Here is a 21197-nt window from a genome sequence, read left to right as displayed (position 1 = left end):
AAGTGACTTCTTCAGTCTCAGCTGACTGCAGTTTTCCCCAATCTTATAAACAGTACATTTGACCTTTACATTTTCATTAATGTCTTTGAAAACAGAAGCAGCACAAACGACAACTTTAGCAGCACAAACCAGCACAAACATAGCACAACTGATTGACACCAATTTTGTTTGATTCCATTAATATGAGGGGGCTGGTTGACCTCTGATGACCTCTAGAAATTTTTAATAATATCTTTAAAATGATAGCAGCACAAACGAAAATTTTTGCAGCACAAACGCAGCACAAACGTTTGATACCACTTTTGTTGGATTTGAAGAGTGAGTGAAGTTGGCCCCCCCGCCAACTTCACTCACGTCTCCAAGACATTTAAATGGATGTGCTGCAGGGATTGTCATAACATAACCTGATTAACATGTTATCTGCTGACTGTTAGGGGTCGACAAGCAAAACGAGCTCCTGGTACAAAATGCCTTACTGTTTCCCATTACCACAAATGATGCAAAGGTTGCTCTCCACAAATGTGGGCATAGTGTGCTATGAGTGCGACATAAAACTGTAGAGATAGAGCTTATGTGAGATGTTTGTGTGATGCTATAACAGAGCCGCAACAAATTTTTTGAAGTGATCAGCAATAGCTGTGAAGCTATTCATTACTGAGTTCATGTTTGGAACTTTGATTTCTGTTTATTTTTCTGTTTGTTTTCAATAAATTGGATGCTCAAAAAATGCTTTTGTCCAATTTCTGCTTGTTGCATGTTGAAGCTCTACTTGGAACCTTGTTAAGATCCAACCATGCAAAATATGACTTTTTTATTTTTTTGTTGCAATTTTTCAAGAGGTCTTAAACTTTTGATCGGGACTGTATCTCTATTCAGACCAGCTTGATTGTGACATCACAGAACAGAACCTCCCTGCAGTCTGTTGTTTTTATTGTGTGTGTGTTTTTTTTTAAATCTGCCATTGCTTTAGATATTTCAACCTTTTTGAAAATTATTTTCTTTTGCAGTTAGGATCCTTATTTGCTTTAAATCCATCACAGTACAGCAAACTAACCTTTTTAAACACAACCGAGTATTTTCCTGCAGCCTTTAAGTAACACAGTCTACCTAAGTTTGATTTGTAGCACGTTTCACACTATGTAAAAAACATAATGTTACCTGTACAGACCCAGTATGTGATTTAAAAACACGAGGACTTACACGTGATCTTTAAATGAGGAGTCCTTACCTTTAAATGTAACGTCTCTTCTTCCTCTCCTGTCTTGTCTTTCTAAACCTTCTTCTTGTCTCAGCTTGATTTCTTGTTTCTTCGTGTCAAACACCGCAGCCGGCGATTTGGCTACCAACGCACTGTGCTACACACTACACACAGTTTGTGTGTGCTGACATTTGTTGAGCTGATAGAAACGCTGCATTTGAAATTATCTGCCAATTAAAAAAAAAAAAAGTCACTCCCTTTATGCGTCTTCCTCTTCGGATAGGTAGATCCCAACGTACCGAAGCCGCAACTTAGGGACACATGCCGTTTTTCCGGTCTTGTGGCAAAAAGAAAAAGAAAAAAAGAAGAAAAAACCCCAAGTGTCCCACTCTTAACTCCTGACCTTTTCAAATGTCCACAAAGTCCGCATTGACTCTACAACTTCCTTTATCTTCGTTCCCATGGTAACGAAGGGATACACATATTTATAAAGGAGAATGCGCTTCTATCTGATTCTATCTGAAAAACCGTTGAGAAGTGCTGTGGTTTTTAGCCCCACTTATTTGCGCTCTTCCTCTCCTTCATCGGGTGCAGCTTCACCTAGGGATGGATGGACACACACACACACACCCACTGCTCCACCCCTCCCCTGATGCTGCTCAGCCACAAACCACACCCCGCCACAGGCACGTGCAGAGGGGGGGGCTAGAGGGGCTTGAGCACCCGCCCCTTTCCTGATGGGTGCCCAAAGTGCCCTTTTGTTGAGGCAACTTTTTAAAAAAAAATTATTATTTTTTTTATGTGTGTGTGTGTGCGTGCGGAGTCTTGTCTGTGCCCATCAACAATAATATTTAACTATTAATCACCGTTTTGCTAAATAAAAGGATCTGGCTTGCATCAGTCACATGATCACATTTAACCAATGATCGCCCTCGACGGCAGAACGCGCTGGTTACGAGCCGGGAACGAGCTCACAAAGAGCACGCGCATTTGTTGCGGTCCGGAGCTGTAGGAGAAACACAAGTTAACTCAGAGACACAGACTGATGCGACAAACCCAGTAAGTAGGTGCACAGCGTGCACTGTAGTGTATAGCACCCAGGAGTATTAGCTTATTACGTACACGTTGGTAAGTTGTCTTGTGGCAACTGACGAACTGAAACAAACGAGCGTGCTGTGTGTGCAACAGCGCGACAAACATTACCTGTCCTTTTATTAACTGCACAAGCAGTGCTGGTCACAGCTGCTGGCTACCTGTGTAAGGCTGTCATGGATCTGTAGCTCTGTCACCGTTTTAGGGAACATATTTAGTTTTAAAGTAAGTTTCCGGGCTTTTCCTGCCTTTCTGGAGGGATTATATTTCACTAAAAAACGATCTAATATGCATGTCCACATAATAATTATTATAATTATAATATATTAAAAACACACGCTGTATTTTAAAGAACATACATTAAGAAGCAGATTATATTAGATTTATATTCTAAATAAGACAAAAGTTGGATTTTACAGCAGTAAAATGATTGTATCTCTGCAGTTTAAAAATGTAATAAGCTTTGCCCCTGCACAGAGTGGATAGTGAAACAAATGGAATCATCATAAATACATTATTTCATATTTATTACTTCCCCCTCCTCATTGCGTTATTATTGTAGCTCTAGTAATAAATAATAATGTAAGGATTATGGATCAGCACCGTGATGCCCACAGTATATACAGTATATACAGTATTCTGAAGAAGGTCTAAAATGTCACTGTGTGTGCGTGCATGTGTGTGTTTTATTTAGATGGATTTTTTTTTTAAATATTACTCATGATATAACATTGTCCAGACATGCCTGGTAAGGACATGAGGAGGAAACAGCAGGAGCTGTGTGAGGCTACTAAAGGCAGTGCTATAACATTTTTCTGTCATCATTTTATTATAGATTAAGTGCAAGAGTTGTTAGGTGTGGATAATTAGATTATAGTTTATTGCAATAGCAAGTTGTGCCTTCAAAGGAGCTTGCAAAGACTACGATGACCGGGATGACTGAGAACCTTCACAGACAAGTTGTGCCTTGTTCTCACATAGCAAGTGGAGAGTGATATATGAAATGATGGGATGGAAGGAAGAAGAGAAGCAAAGAGTGATTCACAGGCAGAGCCTAATTTATTTCTCACAGTTTTTTGTTGCCTTATGGTTCCAAGCGCTGTCACCAATCTTTGCATTTTGTTATTATCTCATGACACTTGTTTAATCAGCTACCATCTCTCCTGTGGACTTTTTAATGTCTACAGTCTCAGATCAACACAGCCCTTCTCTTCCCATATTAGATTCTTGATGAATGTGTGTTGTTGTTATTCAACCTGGTTCAATGTGCCCCTTTTTAACTTTGAGCACCCGCCCCTTTAAACCTCTCTGCACGGCCCTGCCCCGCCACAGTGCTTTTCAGATTTTTAAAATGTAGTTAATGAATTATTCAGTGTGTTTCAAACTAAACTGTTTATAAAACCAACAAAACCCCTAAAAATTAATCTTAACTACGTGTTTTGTCAGTTACTCAAAACATTTTTCTAAATGAGATAATATGTGGTTTGTGGCTCAGCTGCAGGGAGGGCTTTGGCTGGTGGGTTCAGGGTGTGGTGTCAGGGGATGCTGACCCACACGGCTGTTCTGCATCATCTGATCATGTTGGGACTGTGTGCTGCACGGGAAGAAGGTGGCTGGAAAACTGCACAAGCAGAAGAAACCAACGACAAACTGTAAATAAAAGCATCTACGTGCTTGTAACATGCATGCTTTACACCCTAACTGTTTATTAAGCATAACAAGGTTTTAATAAAATAGACATTGATTTCCTTAAACAATTTAGAAGAAAAAATAGCAGTCATCATAAAGCTAACAAAAAAAAACACGGAAAAAATGCCTGAATAGCACAAGTGATTAATGCCATCAAGCTAATGCTAAAGAAGCAGCAGACAATGACAGGTCAACATAAAATAACTAAATCTTAAGGAATGAGTAATAACATAATGTATGATTAACTATATTTCACATTTATGAATGAATTACATTTTTCAGGTTTATTATCATTATGATTCAGACATAATGCAGCTGTAAAGATCACATTTAGTAGCAAATTTCTCATCAATAGAACCCAACACTAATTATATTTGATTTGGAGAGAATTAGAGAGATAGAGAATTATAAAAAGGGAATTAAAAAACACAGCATGGTACATTATTACAAATAAGGCACTCCCACATCAAAAGTAAAACTTGGAAGCTTTGTGTCTCTGTCATTATTTCTTCTGCCATACAGCTACACCGCTGGAGCATGGTACACAGAAGTCGCTTTAAAAAAATACATTTAGTATAGCTCTTCAGGCATAGAAAACATAACTTTACCTTACATCGAGGACAAACAACAAATTTACAATTCCACTTGCTGTACTCAACCAGGAGGTGAGACAGGGACGGATAGAAGGACATCCGTGGACTTCCTCCAATGAACCAAAGGTTATCTGGGCAGGTTTGTAGTGTTTTTAGTGATTTTCACAGCAGTCTTTCCAAGGCCGTGGACTCTCCCATTCCCTCAAACACTGCAAGCAGAATTCAAACGGCTGTCCATTTACTGCTGTGCACACTTCACAGAGGACATTCAAATCTGATCCATTCTCTCTTATCACAATGGATCTGCATTCGGGACACTACAGGGAGACCTCCCTTATGGGGATGCTGCTGACATATTATAAATTGTTATATCTATATTTAGCCTAATGGTAAGGAGAAATATTACTTTTTTCCACCGTCGAGATCCTTTGAGATCAAAGTGGATCAACAGCTTCACCAAATGAAGCACTATAAAAACTGCACAGGAAAAATATCCCTAACTTCACCTGTGATCACACGGTAGTTTTCTGTTGCAAAGGGAACAAAGAGAAAGACTTCACTGAGTGAAAAAGGATGAAGATACAAGCTGGTGATGATCCAGTGCACCTGGTCTCAGGACGTGAAGAAAAAGCCTGATCACCTTCTCCACAAAAACAAGGTGAGCTTAATGTTATGATTGATTTTAGCTTTTCAAGTTATGTATGTTACTTTCATAATAGTCACAGATTATATTGCAAACGCAGTGATTGCTGTTATGTGTATGATGACCAAAACGCTCTAAAAAACTGTTATTTCTTGCTGGCTTTCAATGGAAGATTATACCCATCCATTCAATTGAATTTGTTTTGAAGTCTTTTTCTGCTTTGATTGAGCTTGAAAGTCAAAAACACCACCAACAAAAAACTTTTAAAACTGCTTTTTGTTTCCTTTTTTCCTTTGAAGAAATCCTGAGCAGGAGGAACCAAACAGCTAAGAGCATCTTGACCACAGTGGGGGAAAAGGTGTGCACTGAGGATGATTTTGAAATATTAACTTTGTTGTCACTGCTAAGGAGTTTTGGACACAGGAGTGTGTTTAAAATGTGTGCATCTTCAGTGGTGTTCAGGGAACCTGACATAATAGTTTTTGACATGTTTAAATATTTTGTGAGGTTCATCTCTGTCCTCTGTTGTGTGTGTAGGATATCTTATGGCTGAAGTCCGGCTGACTGTCGCTGGGAAGCTATTGGTGAACGACTCTGCATCTCTATCTGAATATGGGCTCAAGCCCTCGTGCGTGGTGCAGATGGTGGTGAAGGTCCACAGAGGCTGACAGAGACCAGCAATATGATACATCCAAAGGACAAAATGCATCATCTTTGCTAACTGGCACTGAACTGTGTCGTCTTTGATCTTTGGTTTTCTTCTACACTTAAACATACAGCTCAATGAAGCATTAAATGTAAGCGACTGTATAACTTACTTGTTATAATAGTCTTACAGAGTAGGCCTTGAGATGGAGAGGATAGATGCAGCTTCAGTAAAAGACATTTTCAGGGAAAGAACATTTTCCAATTCCTCTTTGGAAATTTGAATATTGTGAAAAATGACTTGAAAAAACATGTTTTTAATAAGGCTTTGAGCTAAATGTGGAAAAATGTTGCTACTAATTCCAGCATCATTCAGTTTACAAACGGCGTCCCATTGAATAACTGGAATCCCCCCTCCCCCATTTTCACATAATGTGAAGCCATCCAGTGGGATGGTTCACGTTTTTGAAACTCCTGATATTGCGTGAAATCCCTTTATGCACACTTTGACTACAAGGGGTAGCCGACAAGCATTAAAAAAGGATAATGTTTTTAAAAATGGGAAGAGCAACCAAATTATAACATAACATTAAAGTGAGCATGTGCTACACACCTCCTGCATGAATCAATAAATTCAGATATATTTAATCAGTGATGCAAAATCTTACAAAACATGCTTTGGTTTTGTCGAGTGGACTCTTGCTGCCTTTAGCAGAGAGTGCTAATTCTGGGACTGGTGGATGCTTACAGCACACAGTATATGAAGAAAACTATAAAGATGTTTACATACAGCCTATAAACATGGAGTGATGGTAATACAACCACAAATTTGTTTCACAGCTGAAATTAATCAGATAAAAAAAACCCATTAATTTTTAATGCTGTGCCACTGGTATTCTATTTGTACTTGTCTAGATTTATACTCCTCTACACCTCTTTAGATGCTGTATTGCTTTAAAACATTGATGTGAAGATACCAGTGCCCATTCTGCTGGTTAAAAAAATAAGAAGGTAATCTTTAAATACACCAAATGTTCAGGTACATCCTGAAGGGTGCAATATTCCACACAGGCAGGAGGGGTCACTGTTTGAAAACAGTTGCAGGTCAGCTAAAGTACATACAATGGCATAACACTGCAAACCAGGGATACTGGTTAAATGACCATAGGGAGATTTTAAATGGAAAAAACTAACAAAAGATCAAAATACGTATGTACATATTACTCACAAATCATATCAAGTTTGAACTCTTTTTTTTTTAGGGAACAGAAGTCAAATTAACCATGGGTTCAATCTGGTTACAAAAAGCTTTCTTCACATTAATAAATACATTACTCATACGTCACCTGCATGTGGGTAAATCCTAGAGTCATACAGGAAGCAGCGGAGCCAGCTTCCTAGGCCTATACTGATATGTGTGTGAGCACATGGTTCCTGACAGTTATTTTGTATCCGTAATCATAATGCAACAATCAAAAAGAGAGGTGTTTGGATAAACTGTTATTTATTTTCAGGCTGTTTTTTCAAGATCCAGTGCATTTAACAGTGCATTGAAACATTTGATGCTGTGACGCAAAATTACCTAAACACCAATGAAAGGGTAATCAGAAACTTACAAAGTAGCCAGTAATCCTGGTGATGACTCGTGTGAACTTAAATCTTCTAGAAAAATATATGTGACCCTAGGACTTGTCATAGGATGCCAATTTAGCCTGCAGCCTGAAAATAGAGCATAAAATGTAAATCATGGATGGAAGGTTACATCGGACACCAAAAAGCATGTATTCATGCACCGCAGACGAGCTTTTCTACACTTCACCCAGACAAGCTGTATTTAAAACCACTAATGTCAGAACCAGTCATAACGTACTGCATGTAATGTGCCTAACACAGATCATCTCCTGTCTTTTGCCATGTGTGTGAAAGGGCCACAATGTCTAGCGTTCATGACAGAAAATGGCATCACACCAATCTTATATTCACCAAATTACATTCAAGCTATAATTTTTGAGAAGGTTCATGACATGTAGGTAAAATATTTTCCTCTACAAAACTCTAAATGTCCTTTGGCATCTTTGCTTTTTTTAAAAAATTAGCATGCATCTTTAAATTAAATCAAAAGTAAGAAATATATGAAACTGATGTTAACGAGGCAGCTAGTGACTAGCTGAATAAAAAAAGTGCTGATGAGTCTTTGCGGTCACATGAGGCTCAGCTGAAGGAGATGGTGAGGAAAAGGTAACGGAAGGAGAGATGATGCAGAAAGGCACAGAGTAGGTTTCCTCCATTGTGTCTTCACTCCTGCAGTTTGAACTGGAAAGAACTGGTGCTCCATTTGGTTGTGTCACAGTCAAGCATGGTGCGCTCTGTGAAGATCACATTCCCTTCTGCATCTATCAGGATAATTGTATTGGTTCTGAATGGATAACAATACAGAGAAGAAAACAATTGTAAATTTAATATCTAATAAGTATGACAGTGGTTATGAAAAGTCACTTTTCAGACACTGTTTGCCGCTGCCCTGCTAAATGATGTTTTGATAGCTTTGGAAAGGACTAACCCTCTGACCTTTTGGCTACAAGAGAGTGTCTGTACCCAATAATCCAGTGTTTCATTGCTGTGGAGGATTGATTACACTGGGGATTTTTTGTGTGTGCCAAGAGTTCACTGTTCTGTGATATTGCTGTCTAGCACAGTAGTGTAGGTGGAGTTTGGGTGCTCCCTCGAATCCAAGAAATATATTATTATTTGAGGTCTGTCAATTCAAAGCTGCTTTTTACCTGTCCATTTGGAGACAGTAAAAACTAATATTCTTAAAATTCTATTCCTAAAATTAAAATCACAATTCAATTTCAAGTTAATAATATACAATCTTTTGATTTGACTAAAGCAGAACAATATTTAAAGAAATTTAAAAGGCCTTCTGGGTTTTGTTTGTTTGTTTGTTTGTTTTTTTGCTGTATTATGCTTTTAAAAACATCAAAATCCACAGTCAGATTACAACAAAAACAAACAAGAAGCACTCTGAGAGCGCAAATTGTATTCAATTCAATTCAATTTTATTTATATAGCGCCAAATCTGCTGCGACCGGTTGGGCTGAGAGAAGGAAGACAGGATAAAAGATTGTATTTTATCTCTATTAATATTCATTGCAGATGCAGATATGGAAAGCTGGAGTCTGTGTCGGGATCGCCAAGTAGCTGTTCCTGGTTCTTGGTTCTCCGGCTGTTGTACCTGTGTAGTTGGTGCACTGTCCCACAACATCACTCATGCTCAAGATTTACACAGGGCCAGATACCTACATTCAAGCTACCTTCTCGTAACAGCACAGTGATACAGAATTTTAGGATTTGTTTTAATAATGCACAAAAGTATTACAACTTAACTCTTAAAAATGTTAATCAAGAAACTGGGTTTTATGACGTGCAGCATGTCATAGCACGTAAAGCACGTGCAGTGCTTTAATTTGCTTCTCTTGCTATCTATGCATTTTTTCTCAGTAGCCGATTTCTGATACCTTCACAGGTGTTGAATAAACAAATGTTTGACCCTCACACAGAGCGGCTGTGCACGTCAAATAATGAGAAGTGCCACAACTTCCAATGTGTTAATAATGGACTGGATTTATATAGCGCTTTTCAAGGCACCCAAAGCGCTTTACAATGCCACTATTCAGTCACTGGTGAAGGCAACTACGGTTGTAGCCACAGCTGCCCTGGGGCAGACTGACAGAAGCGAGGCTGCCATATCGCGCCATCACCAGTAGGCGGTAGGGTAAAGTGTCTTGCCCAAGGACACAACGACCAGGACAGAGAGCCCAGGGATCGAACCGGCAACCTTCCGGTTACAGATGTGCTTCCCAACTCCCTGAGCCACAGTTGCCCTCAACTTCACTTGCAGCACAGGTGGTGGACTTTAAAGAAGGGTAACAAGATTGAATACACGGTTGTGCAACAATGCTGATGAAGTGAAGAAGCTTCTCGGATGAGAGGTGAAACGTCTTCAAGCAACTTAAAGAAGTCCAGACGCTTTTCTTTACAAGCTCCTTTGACTACGATGACCTGAATGACTGAGAACCTTCACAGACAACAATGCTGATTCTGTAGTTTATTGTATGACACCGTTATGTTTCCTTTACATGAACTGTGGGCAGTAGTAGCACTGATGTTGGTCGCTATGGTATTTGTAACTGTGGGTGTTCCTGTAGGGCTACGTGTGAGAATGCACAAATGTGCTGTTGCAACTTCCTCAAAAGCTGCAGTTGCTGCAGCCTCTGAGAAATGCTCACAGATTGATAGGTATGTTATGGAGCCTCGCAAGGCACATTGAAGAAAAAAAATTTGAACATGTATTTTGCGAGATGAAGATAGTGCTCAGTGGAAGGGGAAACACTCGTGGCTAGGTGTACTTTGATCTGGTGGTCTTTGTTGCATTCATTAACAACCAGCTGCAGTACCCTGTACATTTTACAGGTATTGATGGAAGCATGATAAATGCAAAGAAAAAAACTCTCAAGATCTTGCAAAACATTTGTGGGATCTTGCAAAAGTAAGTTTTGACAGAATTTGTTCTGTTTAGTGTGGTGCACAATAGCAATTTTCTAAGATCACACTTTAGCAATAAATTGACTTTGTGAAGTCCTTTATCATTCTTATTGTCATGGGCATATCCTATTATCTTTTTTCTATACATTAGATTTTATTTGTTGTCCCGTATACCAATTTGTCATTCTTTGTGAAATGCAGATGCATAAAACAGTTCTATGCAAAACATGCATGCTACTTTCATGCTGCACATTCTACAACAAACACTTATTTTGTGTGCATTTGTCTCTTTCAAACAGGTGCCGGTCCTCACCTCTGCAGTGCTGCCGTCTCCTGTAGCGCTGCATGGTTCTAAGCTAAGTTTCCTTTCCTTTTTCTGTTCTCTTAGATTTGTCCTCAGGTTTGAAGTGTCTGTGTTGTGCAGCTGGTCTGGTCTGTCTCTAGACAGTTCAGGCTGCACCCACTAGTTAAATGGTGGAGGCTCACAGCGACATACTCAACACACAAGTTTCTGAACTCTGCATGAGGGTTTCTCCGACGAAGTGAGGGCCGTGAGGCACAGCTCCCTGTCTCCCGGTGACCCTGCTAGGTCCACCTTCTTAGGGAAACCCTCTGCAGAGGAGCTGACAGAGCCAGGAACTTGTGAGTTGTGTGTGTCCACTCAGGCATCATTCATGCTTGTTCTGTAGGCAGTTCCTGTCAGAAGGAGGAGGCGCAGCAGGAGCGTCGGGGGGCGGAAGACGGTGCCTCAGTGCCTCTCTCCTTCTGACATTGTTAAAGAAAACACAACAAATTTATAATTATTTAGATATTTACATGTAGGTAATGTCCTCAAGTTCTGTATAACCACTTTTTCCTCTCTCTGTGTTTGTTTCTCGTTCGTTGTTGTGTGTGTTTGTGTGCATTTGTCTCTTTCAAACAGGTGCTGGTCCTCACCTCTGCAGTGCTGCCGTCTCCTGTAGCGCTGCATGGTTCTAAGCTAAGTTTCCTTTCCTTTTTCTGTTCTCTTAGATTTGTCCTCAGGTTTGAAGTGTCTGTGTTGTGCAGCTGGTCTGGTCTGTCTCTAGACAGTTCAGGCTGCACCCACTAGTTCAATGGTGGAGGCTCACAGCGACATACTCAACACAAGTTTCTGAACTCTGCATGAGGGTTTCTCCGACGAAGTGAGGGCCGTGAGGCACAGCTCCCCGTCCCCCGGTGACCCTGCTAGGTCCACCTTCTTAGGGAAACCCTCTGCAGAGGAGCTGACAGAGCCAGGAACTTGTGAGTTGTGTGTGTCCACTCAGGCATCATTCATGCTTGTTCTGTAGGCAGTTCCTGTCAGAAGGAGGAGGCGCAGCAGGAGCGTCGGGGGGCGGAAGACCGTGCCTCAGTGCCTCTCTCCTTCTGACATTGTTAAAGAAAACACAACAAATTTATAATTATTTAGATATTTACATGTAGGTAATGTCCTCAAGTTCTGTATAACCACTTTTTCCTCTCTCTGTGTTTGTTTCTCGTTCGTTGTTGTGTGTGTTTGTGTGCATTTGTCTCTTTCAAACAGGTGCCGGTCCTCACCTCTGCAGTGCTGCCGTCTCCTGTAGCGCTGCATGGTTCTAAGCTAAGTTTCCTTTCCTTTTTCTGTTCTCTTAGATTTGTCCTCAGGTTTGAAGTGTCTGTGTTGTGCAGCTGGTCTGGTCTGTCGCTATAACGCGGCCTCGCTGTTTCGCACATTTTTTTTGTGCAAGTTTGCATGCTTTTTTTTTTTTTTGCGCACAGCGCTTTGTGTTCTGCGTCCTGATTGGCTTCAGACTATTGTTGATCTCCTCCGTGCCGTCTCTCCTGTGCAGTACAGAATCGCTGATTCATTGATTCATTAATGATTCATTGATGTTGAATTATCTCTCAGCTGCTCTGTTCTCATGTGCTGGACCTGAAAACACGGTTTGATCTTTGGTTTCTGTAATACTGGACTTATTTGTCTACGAAGGTTTGAGCTTTGAGAGCTTAAACAGGAGAGAAACGTGTGAAAATGTTCATGTCGGTCTGAGTGTATAAAGTGTGTAGTGACGGGTTTTACAGCCTTAAAACATTGATAATAACTGTGAAAAATAAAGTTGGCTACTTCAGATTTCACCAATCGCAGGTTATTTTTAGAACGTAACTCCCGCGATAAACGAGGGAGCGCTGTTTACAGATACTGAGAAGTATAAAATCTGAATCCTTTCTCTCGTTTGCTCTGAGGCGCGGGGGGGAAATATCGACAAGTCGATCAACATCATCTACAGATACATTCGACATCTCGAAAAATGTAAATTGCCACTTGATTCGTCCATTTGGTTGAAAAACCCGACCGTGAACAAGGAGCGAATATCACACCGGAAACTAAGCGCTATGCGCCGGAAGTAGCATATGCTAAGGCGCACACAGGTCTAAGTTATAGGTCTAAGTTCCCCATAATGCACTGGGTGTTTCTTCTTCACTCAACATGTGTTAGTAGACCTCTCTGCATTCAGCCCGTCTGCCCCTCATCTATCGATGGATGTTTGTTAGAGGCTTTGGTTCCCACTGTCGCTCACAGACGGTCACCTAATGTTTCCCTGTGTAACTGCAGGGTCTTTGCCTTATAACATAGAAGTAGCTTGAGGTAACTGTTGTTATGATTTGATGCTGTGTGTGTGTAATAAAGCTCCCTTACTGACAGTGGGTCACCACAGCTTGTAGCTCCATGTATTTGATGTGGCACGTTTGCCCTCGCTGACACAACCCTAAAGGGATTTGTGTGTATGAATAAAGTTTATTGTTCATACAGTTCATTGCCGTATGTCTATGAAAGGCTGAATGAGGGTTGTAGCTCCCTCAGCAGCTGTGGAGCGATGGCTCGTGGTCACCTGATTCAGCCCTGGAGATGTGGTTGGTTAGACACGCTGCTTTAGTTGGACACTACAAACCACACTCACCTGTTTACACAAACACATACACACCTTTTGTGTTACAACCACCTTGTTACACTCAAACACCAGATGATGCATCTGAGCCAACTAAGGATTCACTGAGACTGAAGCTCGAGATCATAAGAATTTGAGGCTCAGCTGATACAGTATCATAGGACAATCCAACCATTGTATGTCAAGAGACTATAGGCAGTAAAAGCTCCATCTGGAGGAGGAACGACGTGGTTCAGAGCGTTGCCTCCTGCAGCTGGTGACATGTTCAGATTTCAGCTCTGTCGGTTAGAAAGTCTGTTTTTGTTTTTCATCTGTGTGTTGCTCTTTCATCCTTTTGTTCTTCCTCTTTCTTGCATCAAGCTGGCTGACTTCACCACTGATGAGGTAACCATGAGCAGTAAGCCTCGTGTCGCTCACAGTTACATTTAACATAGTGCGATAAACACACTCAGTCATTATAAGGTACATCCTCTAAAGGTTCACATAACAGACAAACAGGATAATAAAAATAATCTGGTTCTCTGCAGCGTCCTCAGATGAACAACACACAACATTATTAGACGTCTCAGTATTTGTTACACTGAACACAAATATAAACACAACACTTTTGTTTCCATGAGCTGAACCGGATCCTGACTGGTTTTGCGACATGTGTGTCATTGTGCTACACATGTACGGCATATTTCAGAGTGGCCTTTTATTGTGGGCAGTCTCAGACACACCTGTGCAATATTCATGCTGTCTAATCAGCACCTTGACATGCCACACCTCACAGGTGTGGCATGTTAGACTACTTTTAATTAACTGCTTCAGCCCACTTACAATGAAAATGTAACAAAAAATCTTGTTCCTGACCTGTGCAGTATGTTAACACTATTGGAAGTAAAAATAACTCTAATTTTGAAAACACAACTTTCTTTCTTTCTTTTTTTTTTAATAAAGCTCTGACTTGTATTATGAGTCTGTGGTCTGGGAGAGAGTCTGTAACTCTGTCTGCAAAATACAGGATATAATGACCAATGTTGGGCAATTAATTATATAGTTACTTCTTCAAAAAAGTAACCGAGTTATGCAAACAAAGTTTTTTGCAGCTGTTTACCTAAAAATGTAGCCAAGGCGTTTTTTAATTAAACATTTCAAACTATTTACAGAACAATCAGCTGTTCTGCATCAAATCTGATGCCACACAAATTATTTGTGCCACTCCAAAAAATAATTTGTGTCCACTATGAGATGAAGGAGAACAACAGCCTGATACCTGCAGGACAACAGCAGATGTATCACTGCTGTAACACCTGTAACATTCAGCAGTCGCCTCATTGTTCTGACACACACAACAAAACTGCTGACTACACTACACACTCACTACATAAGATTTGCGCTAAACGTCGCAAATCTCTCACATCTCCAAGCACCGCCGTCACTCCTAAAACTTCCTCCCGTTTCTAACCCTTGCCATATAATTTTTGATTGGTCCACATGGTACATTTTTCCACCAATAGGAAAGGGTGGTGGGGTGTTGTTTTTGCTCACAGGCTTTCGAGCGTTTTCCTTATAAAACGGCGTTTTCACCGTTTCTTCCCGCAGTAAATATAAACAACGACAGTATTCAGGAAGAAAACCAAACATTGCAGATATTTTTATCATAACTCTGGTTGTACGCGGCCGATCAACACAATTTAAAAACTGGTATAAAGTCCACACTTTTCCCGTCAGTTGTTCCGTCGGTCCTGCTCACATCTCCAATGGTTGTACACGTTGTCATTAACGTGGCTTCACTCCACATCAGCCGCTTTGCTAAAACACCGGTGTCGGCGCATAAGGACGCGTCAGAGCCTGACAGCGACGTTGATTAGCTGCGTATATACGAATGTGAATCGCGTGATTGGCTGGACTACGGGATAAGGTGGCCTCGTTCTAATCCTATACGGGAGCAGCCAGTCACTGACTAACACTGCAAAACAGGATTGTTAAAGTTTTCATTTTAATTTCAATTCAGGTGAATTTTTTTTTTTTTTTTTTTTGTGCGCGCAACGCAGATTTTCTGTGCAGAGACCGTGCCAGCAGTGCGCAATTGTGTACGCGCGCAGCTTAGAGGGAACATTGCTTGCGAGTGTCGGGTCTTTTGTGTTTGTAGAAAATGTTTCATATCTCTGAGTTCAGCTCATGGAAAACAGGAGCAAAAGCAAAAGTGTTGCGTTTATATTTTTGTTCAGTGTAAATGATAAAACATCAGGTTTGACCCAGAATACAGTTTGGTCCACATGGTGGCGCTGTGAAAAGTGCGCGCTGTACTGGTGGCACCAGTGTCCCCAGCCCACAGACCAGTGCTGCCACTAATCGAGTTTCATTAGCAGCATCTAAATGCTGTTTAAAGGTGGACTTCATCTGTCACACAGGAGCAGTTTGGCTTCGCTTTGCTTAAATAATGACCTGGTGTATTTCTGTATACACACCTGCTAAGGATCAGGTGACTTTTATAATAAAAGGTTAATACGTGAAACCTTAAAAATAAAAAGAGCTGTTTTTAGCAGTATTTAGGCTGCAGTCTGTGTATTATGTCCATGATATTCTACATTACAGTAATTATATAAAGAACAGATGGATCAGGATCCTGTCTGTGTCTTTACTATGATCTCAGCTGATAATGAGGCTTGAAAGAGACATGTTTGAACTTTTGCATTGATCAGACAAATAAGCCTGCATGTTTGCATGAGCTTTACCTTTAACTGTAAAACATGAAGCCTTTATTATTAAAAAAAACAAAACCCTTTTGGTGTCATACGGGTAAGAAAGCAGCGAAGCGTTTTTCTCTCTAACAGACCTTTCATCTGTTTTCTCTGCCGTTGCTCTGATGGGACCTGCAGGGTGTTTTTGGTGACGTGGAGGTTTGCACAGTTGCTGCCTGTGGTGTGTGTAGAAATGTTCATGTTCTAGTCCCACTGTGAAGCACATAGACGTGTCCTGACTTCCTGTCTGTCCCACACTCTGTTGTCTCTGTTTGTTGCTGCCAACAGTACAAGTCATCTTTGCAGATTTTACTGAATTAACAAAAACATTTTTACTGAAAGACTTATTCAGTAAACACGTTTGTTACACTGAGACTGAAAAAGAGATCCCTGTTTACGCTCATAGAAAACGAGCCTCTGTTTTACTTTATTGAAATCATTTCTAATCACAGACAGGATCAGCAGCGTGCAGCTGCAGTGAGGTGTTAGTAGAGGAGCTGTGTTTGTGAGCTGTAGTCTGGATCAGGTCTCTGTGGGAGACTCGGGTTACAGTACTTCTGAATATCACACAGCACATTTCTTCAGAATCGGTTGCTGTTTGCTAACATTTGACCTTTGCCCTTTTAGGCTGCCCTTCTGGCGCCCGTCGATGAGGACTTGGGATCTGACAAGAAGCAAACTGGGGGAAGCAGCAGAGTACCAGACTTCCCTCCTCCAGCAGGCCGGGAGATCTTGTTGCGCACCTGTGTGCCGCGACCAGCAGCGTACTCCAAGGCGCTGCCTCAGCGGCTCTTCTGTGTCCTGATGAGGGAGGAGTTTAGGTTGGCCGGAGCCTTTTCCACAGACACGTCCTTCTTTTAAGTCCTGTGAACAATTCACACCTGGGATAAAGATAAGTGAAGGACACAGGATGGAGACTTTCACATAAAACAATAAAGCTGAATTGAACTAAAGTGAATAATTTGAAAATGACTCAGTGTTTTATCAGCGACACGTTACCGCAGCCTTTTAAGATCACTGAACCTGTTACTTCAAAAAACAACATGTAATGTTGAAGGGGACAAAGAGTTAGTTCATGTTTGACACTGATGTTAATCAAAACTTCCAAGATCCAGGTTGAATAAAACAGCATTAGGTGTGTGATTTCACTCTGCTCCACACACCTGCGTGCTCCAATCAGAGACACCAGAGGAACAGGTGATGAATGTGATGGGGAAGCATACGCAGGTGTGACATACAGAGCCGTGGGAATTACAGGACATTATTACTGTTGATATATTCTCAGCGATCAGCTGTTAGTGAAGAGCATGAAAACCTTACTGCACGTCGGTCAGCTCAACTTAGCTCGCTGGATAATTTACTTGTCAGCTTGAAAACATTTAACTTTAACAAAATGTTCACCAACACGGGTCAGTGTAGGTCACTGAGTCATCCTGCACACTAGCCCTGCCCCGCCCACCTGTGTTTATACACCTCTGCAGCCCCTCCTCCTTCAGCCGGGACATTTGTTCTAGCCTTCATTCATAAACTCGGCTTTCTAACATGCAGCTAAAGTTCAGTCTGCATGCTCGACCCACATACTCCTGGTAGCTGAAGTGAAATACTGCTGTGCGTAAGGGTCGGGCGGGTGACCACGTCACCTGGTCATGGGGTAAATGCTGCGGCCGGGTTCAACTCTGACCTGAGGCCCTTTATTTCTCCCTCCCTGCTTTGCTGTCTGGTCTTCATTGTGCTATTAAATACAGACAAAAAAGTTTGTTCTCCTCCTTCCATCACCACCTTTGTTGCATGTAGAAAAGTGTCATATAGAACCAGTCGTTACTTTAATGGTCTGAACTAAACGGTCGGGTGGCGCCAACAGCGACTAAGAATTTTCTGGGCCAACAGGATTTGTGTTTCAGTCCCTGATAAACTGACCCATCCTCTAAAAAACAAAACCCAAAAACTATATTTACAAGATAAATGATCAGAAATAGTAACGACAACAAAAGCACAGGAATCATAGATCCAACGGGACAGGCTCGTTACAATGAAGGAAAACACTGAGCGACTGTTGAGGCCCTTATTAGTCCTACAAAACATAACAGAAATGTTACAATAAAACACAGAGGCCTTTATTGTCACGTCCATCGTACTGTGACTCCTCAGCACATTCATCTCCAATCAGCAGCTTCCTTCACTGACCCAATCACAGGTCTCAGGCCAGCTGTTGTACTCAGGTTTGGATTATTTGCTGAGGTTTTAGATCTCTGGACCAAAGCCTTTAAAAGGAAACAGTTTCTCAGAGGTTACATCAGTAAATATGATCTCACTGTTACAGTGATCATTCACATCTCTGATTAACCTCTGAAGAGACACATTTGGTCCTTAGCGACGCCTCTGTCACAGGCGTCTGTCAGAACAACAGCGTGTGTTTGACACAGTCCATCATGAAGAGAAGCAGTTTTTCTTCTGAATTAGTGAAATAACTGGTCTGTAAATTACAGTAACACGAGTGTCATTGTTAAAACACAGTTTATGAAACACTTAATTTGTTGTTAACTTATTGACAACGTAAACATTTGCTGGTTGCCACTGTAACTGATGACTGTGTGGTCACATGACTGAAAAGTAAACAAATATCACAAAATAAAGAAATGCCTCCAACTTGTGTTACGAGTAGTTAGTGTGCAGAAACACGGCTGCAGGGTCAGCCCTCCCTCCACAGTCGCTCATCAGGCTGGTCGCAGCGCGTTTGCCTGTCTACTGATGTCTGCATGAGCAGAAACACCAATTTGAGTGATGTTATGTAATTCAGGATTCAATCAATGTGTCAGTGTTTGTTACTTTGTTACATTAATTTTTTAACCACGTTATTTTGTTGTGGGATGAACTTCTGCAAACAACAACATATGGCAACAAAAAACAAAACTTGCAGTTGGAATCGATGGAGCTGTGAGATGATGGGATGTCGACTGGTTCACTAACCATTAACATTTGGGATATTAGGATAACAGTAGCGTGTAAACATAAGCAGTGCAAACACTTCCTATAACGACACATTTACAGTCTAGTTTGGGGAAAGCTGAGGAATTAGGGTGAAGAGACGGTGGATGTTTAACCCTCCCTTGGTTTGACAGCTCGCTCAGCCAGCGAGTTATGAATGATGTTCTTGATAGACTCCGCCCCCGCGCCTTCTAGGAAAGTGTGGTGATCTCCCTTGATGACGTGGACCGACACCTCGCCATCACAGACCTGAAGAAAGACGCAGTACACAGTTTGAACATTGGAAGGCTCAGACAGAGTTTATAGAAACACACACAAGCGCACACACGCACAGTGAAGATAAGTACTACAGACTGATGTAAATGTGCATCGGTACCTCGCTGAGCTTATAGTCAGCTCCCAGGTTTTGCTCATATTCGCTGCTGGTTTCGGCGCGCAGCAGCTTCACGCTGCCGTGGTATTTTGCAGTAGGTACATATGCATCAGCAGCCTTTAGCTTGTAGTAGAAGGCGGAGGCTGCAAAGTGCAGTGAGTCTCGGTCGATGTCCTTGTGAGCGGAGGTGATTAGGTCCACGGCCACACTGACGCGTGCATTCAGGTCTGACAGCGGGAGCAGAGTCTCCAAAAGCTGTAGGATGTAACCATGGAGACGACTGTAAGTTCATAGCAAACGTTACCGCGTGCTCGCGGAGATATTGTTGTTTTCAGAAAAGTAAGTGACACATAATTAATGAACATCACAGATCTTATGTATATGAAAATGCAAAATGAAGATGTTTTGATATTCAGGAGTTACAAATGTCAGCTTTCAGTGAGAAACTGTACGAAGGTTTGATTTAACCGCATGTTTTACTTTAGTCTCCATAACAGCTCCAAACATCACATCATTGTTGAGTCAAACCTGCACCACACACAGACTGTGCTGGAACAGCAGCTCCAGACTGTGTTACAGTCACCATCTTTACCTTACAGGCGCCGTGAGGCAAAAGCTCAGGTTGTGTGGCCTTTAACGCTGATGCCACATAAAGGAATACTTGTGTGTGAACCTGTGGGTCAGAGACAGTATACCTTGTTGTATTCAATGCCAGTGAACTGCTGGATGAAGGCACACAAGGCTTCAGTCTCAGCCTCAGACTCGTTGCCAGGTGTTAGCTTGGCTCTGTAGCTCTGCAAATCAAAAACACAGTTAAACCTGTTCACATGCAGATCATGTGACCAGAGCTCATCCTTCAAAACCAACATCACACACGCTATACAGCATATACATGAAATAAAGATGCGCGAGTGTTTCTCTGACCTGTGTGTACGCTGCCACATATGAATGTGAGCCATCAAAGAGAAACAGGAACTCCACAGGCTGATTCTGGGTCTGCAGCTGAGAGCACATTTCAAATGCTACACAGGCACCAGAAGAATATCCAGCGACTCTGTACGGGCCGTCCGGCTGCACCTGCCTGACGCAGCTCACGTAGTAGGCAGCCAGGGACTCAATGCTATCCAGAGGAGCAGCTGCAAAGGAAACACATGAGGGGAGTTAGTTTGGCTGCACAGTGACATAAACAGCTGATGCACAACATGTGAGTGACAAAGGTCTGAGAACAGAACCACAAACTTTTAAACTGTGAAACAAAGAAAACATGAAATCACATCAGGTCTTTGGTTTTCCTCAGGCCATTATGGAGGGAGCTGTATATGTACAAGTGTTTGTAGTTTCACCTTTGAACAGTCAGACTTTCAGCTTTAACACATTTTGCTGTTTAACAGTTACACACGTTTTGATACACATGATTGTGACACCTGGTGAGGACGCACACTCATCATTTGATGACAAGTAAGGACACGTAGTTTCCACGATGGTTCAAAGTGTTGATTTTGTGTTTTAAAGTTTTTCTCTGTGACTGTAAAGTCATTTTAATATGAGCCCCATTATGCTGACAAACCCACGCAGACGATGCACACAGCTCAGCAACACCAACAAGCCTGAAACTCAAATGACATGAAAAGTTATCCATGAGGCGCCAAAACACAACAACAGCTGCAGCAAAGGCTCTTTGTACTGTAAGATGAAGATCCTACAAAAGTAGAAGCCTCACAAACCACATGTAGACTGGTTGTGCAAACTCCCACAGACCCTGCAGTCGAGAGGATAAC

At 41.5% G+C, this 21197-nt stretch overlaps 1 protein-coding gene and 3 long non-coding RNA genes across 5 annotated transcripts; 2 read left to right on the top strand and 2 right to left on the bottom strand.

Moving 5' to 3' along the window:
• Positions 1 to 4103: 4103 nt before the first annotated feature.
• LOC146696197 (uncharacterized) lies at positions 4104 to 6717 on the top strand. 2 transcript variants are annotated; one of them, XR_014923187.1, is made up of 4 exons: positions 4104 to 4711; positions 5111 to 5230; positions 5515 to 5573; positions 5753 to 6717. It is a non-coding gene; the product is annotated as an uncharacterized LOC146696197 (long non-coding RNA). The 2 variants fall into 2 exon arrangements; XR_014923186.1 differs by having other exon boundaries at positions 4104 to 5230.
• A 412-nt stretch (positions 6718 to 7129) lies between these two features.
• LOC146696196 (uncharacterized) lies at positions 7130 to 10849 on the bottom strand. The gene is made up of 2 exons (XR_014923185.1): positions 10719 to 10849; positions 7130 to 8276 (listed from the first exon to the last, which is right to left on the bottom strand). It is a non-coding gene; the product is annotated as an uncharacterized LOC146696196 (long non-coding RNA).
• A 27-nt stretch (positions 10850 to 10876) lies between these two features.
• On the top strand, positions 10877 to 17014 carry LOC146696195 (uncharacterized). Its single transcript, XR_014923184.1, has 2 exons — positions 10877 to 13716; positions 16689 to 17014. It is a non-coding gene; the product is annotated as an uncharacterized LOC146696195 (long non-coding RNA).
• On the bottom strand, positions 16158 to 20554 carry LOC146696194 (fatty acid synthase-like). Its single transcript, XM_085474277.1, has 4 exons — positions 20344 to 20554; positions 20115 to 20213; positions 19423 to 19674; positions 16158 to 19295 (listed from the first exon to the last, which is right to left on the bottom strand). Exons 1-4 carry the CDS (start codon positions 20431 to 20433, stop codon positions 19158 to 19160), a joined length of 579 nt encoding a protein of 192 aa, XP_085330403.1. The 5' UTR covers positions 20434 to 20554; the 3' UTR covers positions 16158 to 19157.
• Between the last annotated feature and the right edge of the window lie 643 nt (positions 20555 to 21197).

The sequence above is a fragment of the Copadichromis virginalis genome, linkage group LG12 (genome assembly GCF_057382275.1).
Source record: "Copadichromis virginalis isolate Kocher_CV1m ecotype Utaka linkage group LG12, C_Virginalis_male_GT1.1, whole genome shotgun sequence".
NCBI classification, from domain to species: domain Eukaryota; kingdom Metazoa; phylum Chordata; class Actinopteri; order Cichliformes; family Cichlidae; genus Copadichromis; species Copadichromis virginalis.
Note: the sequence above shows the minus strand (reverse complement) of the source record. Positions and strands in the feature narration are given on the sequence as shown.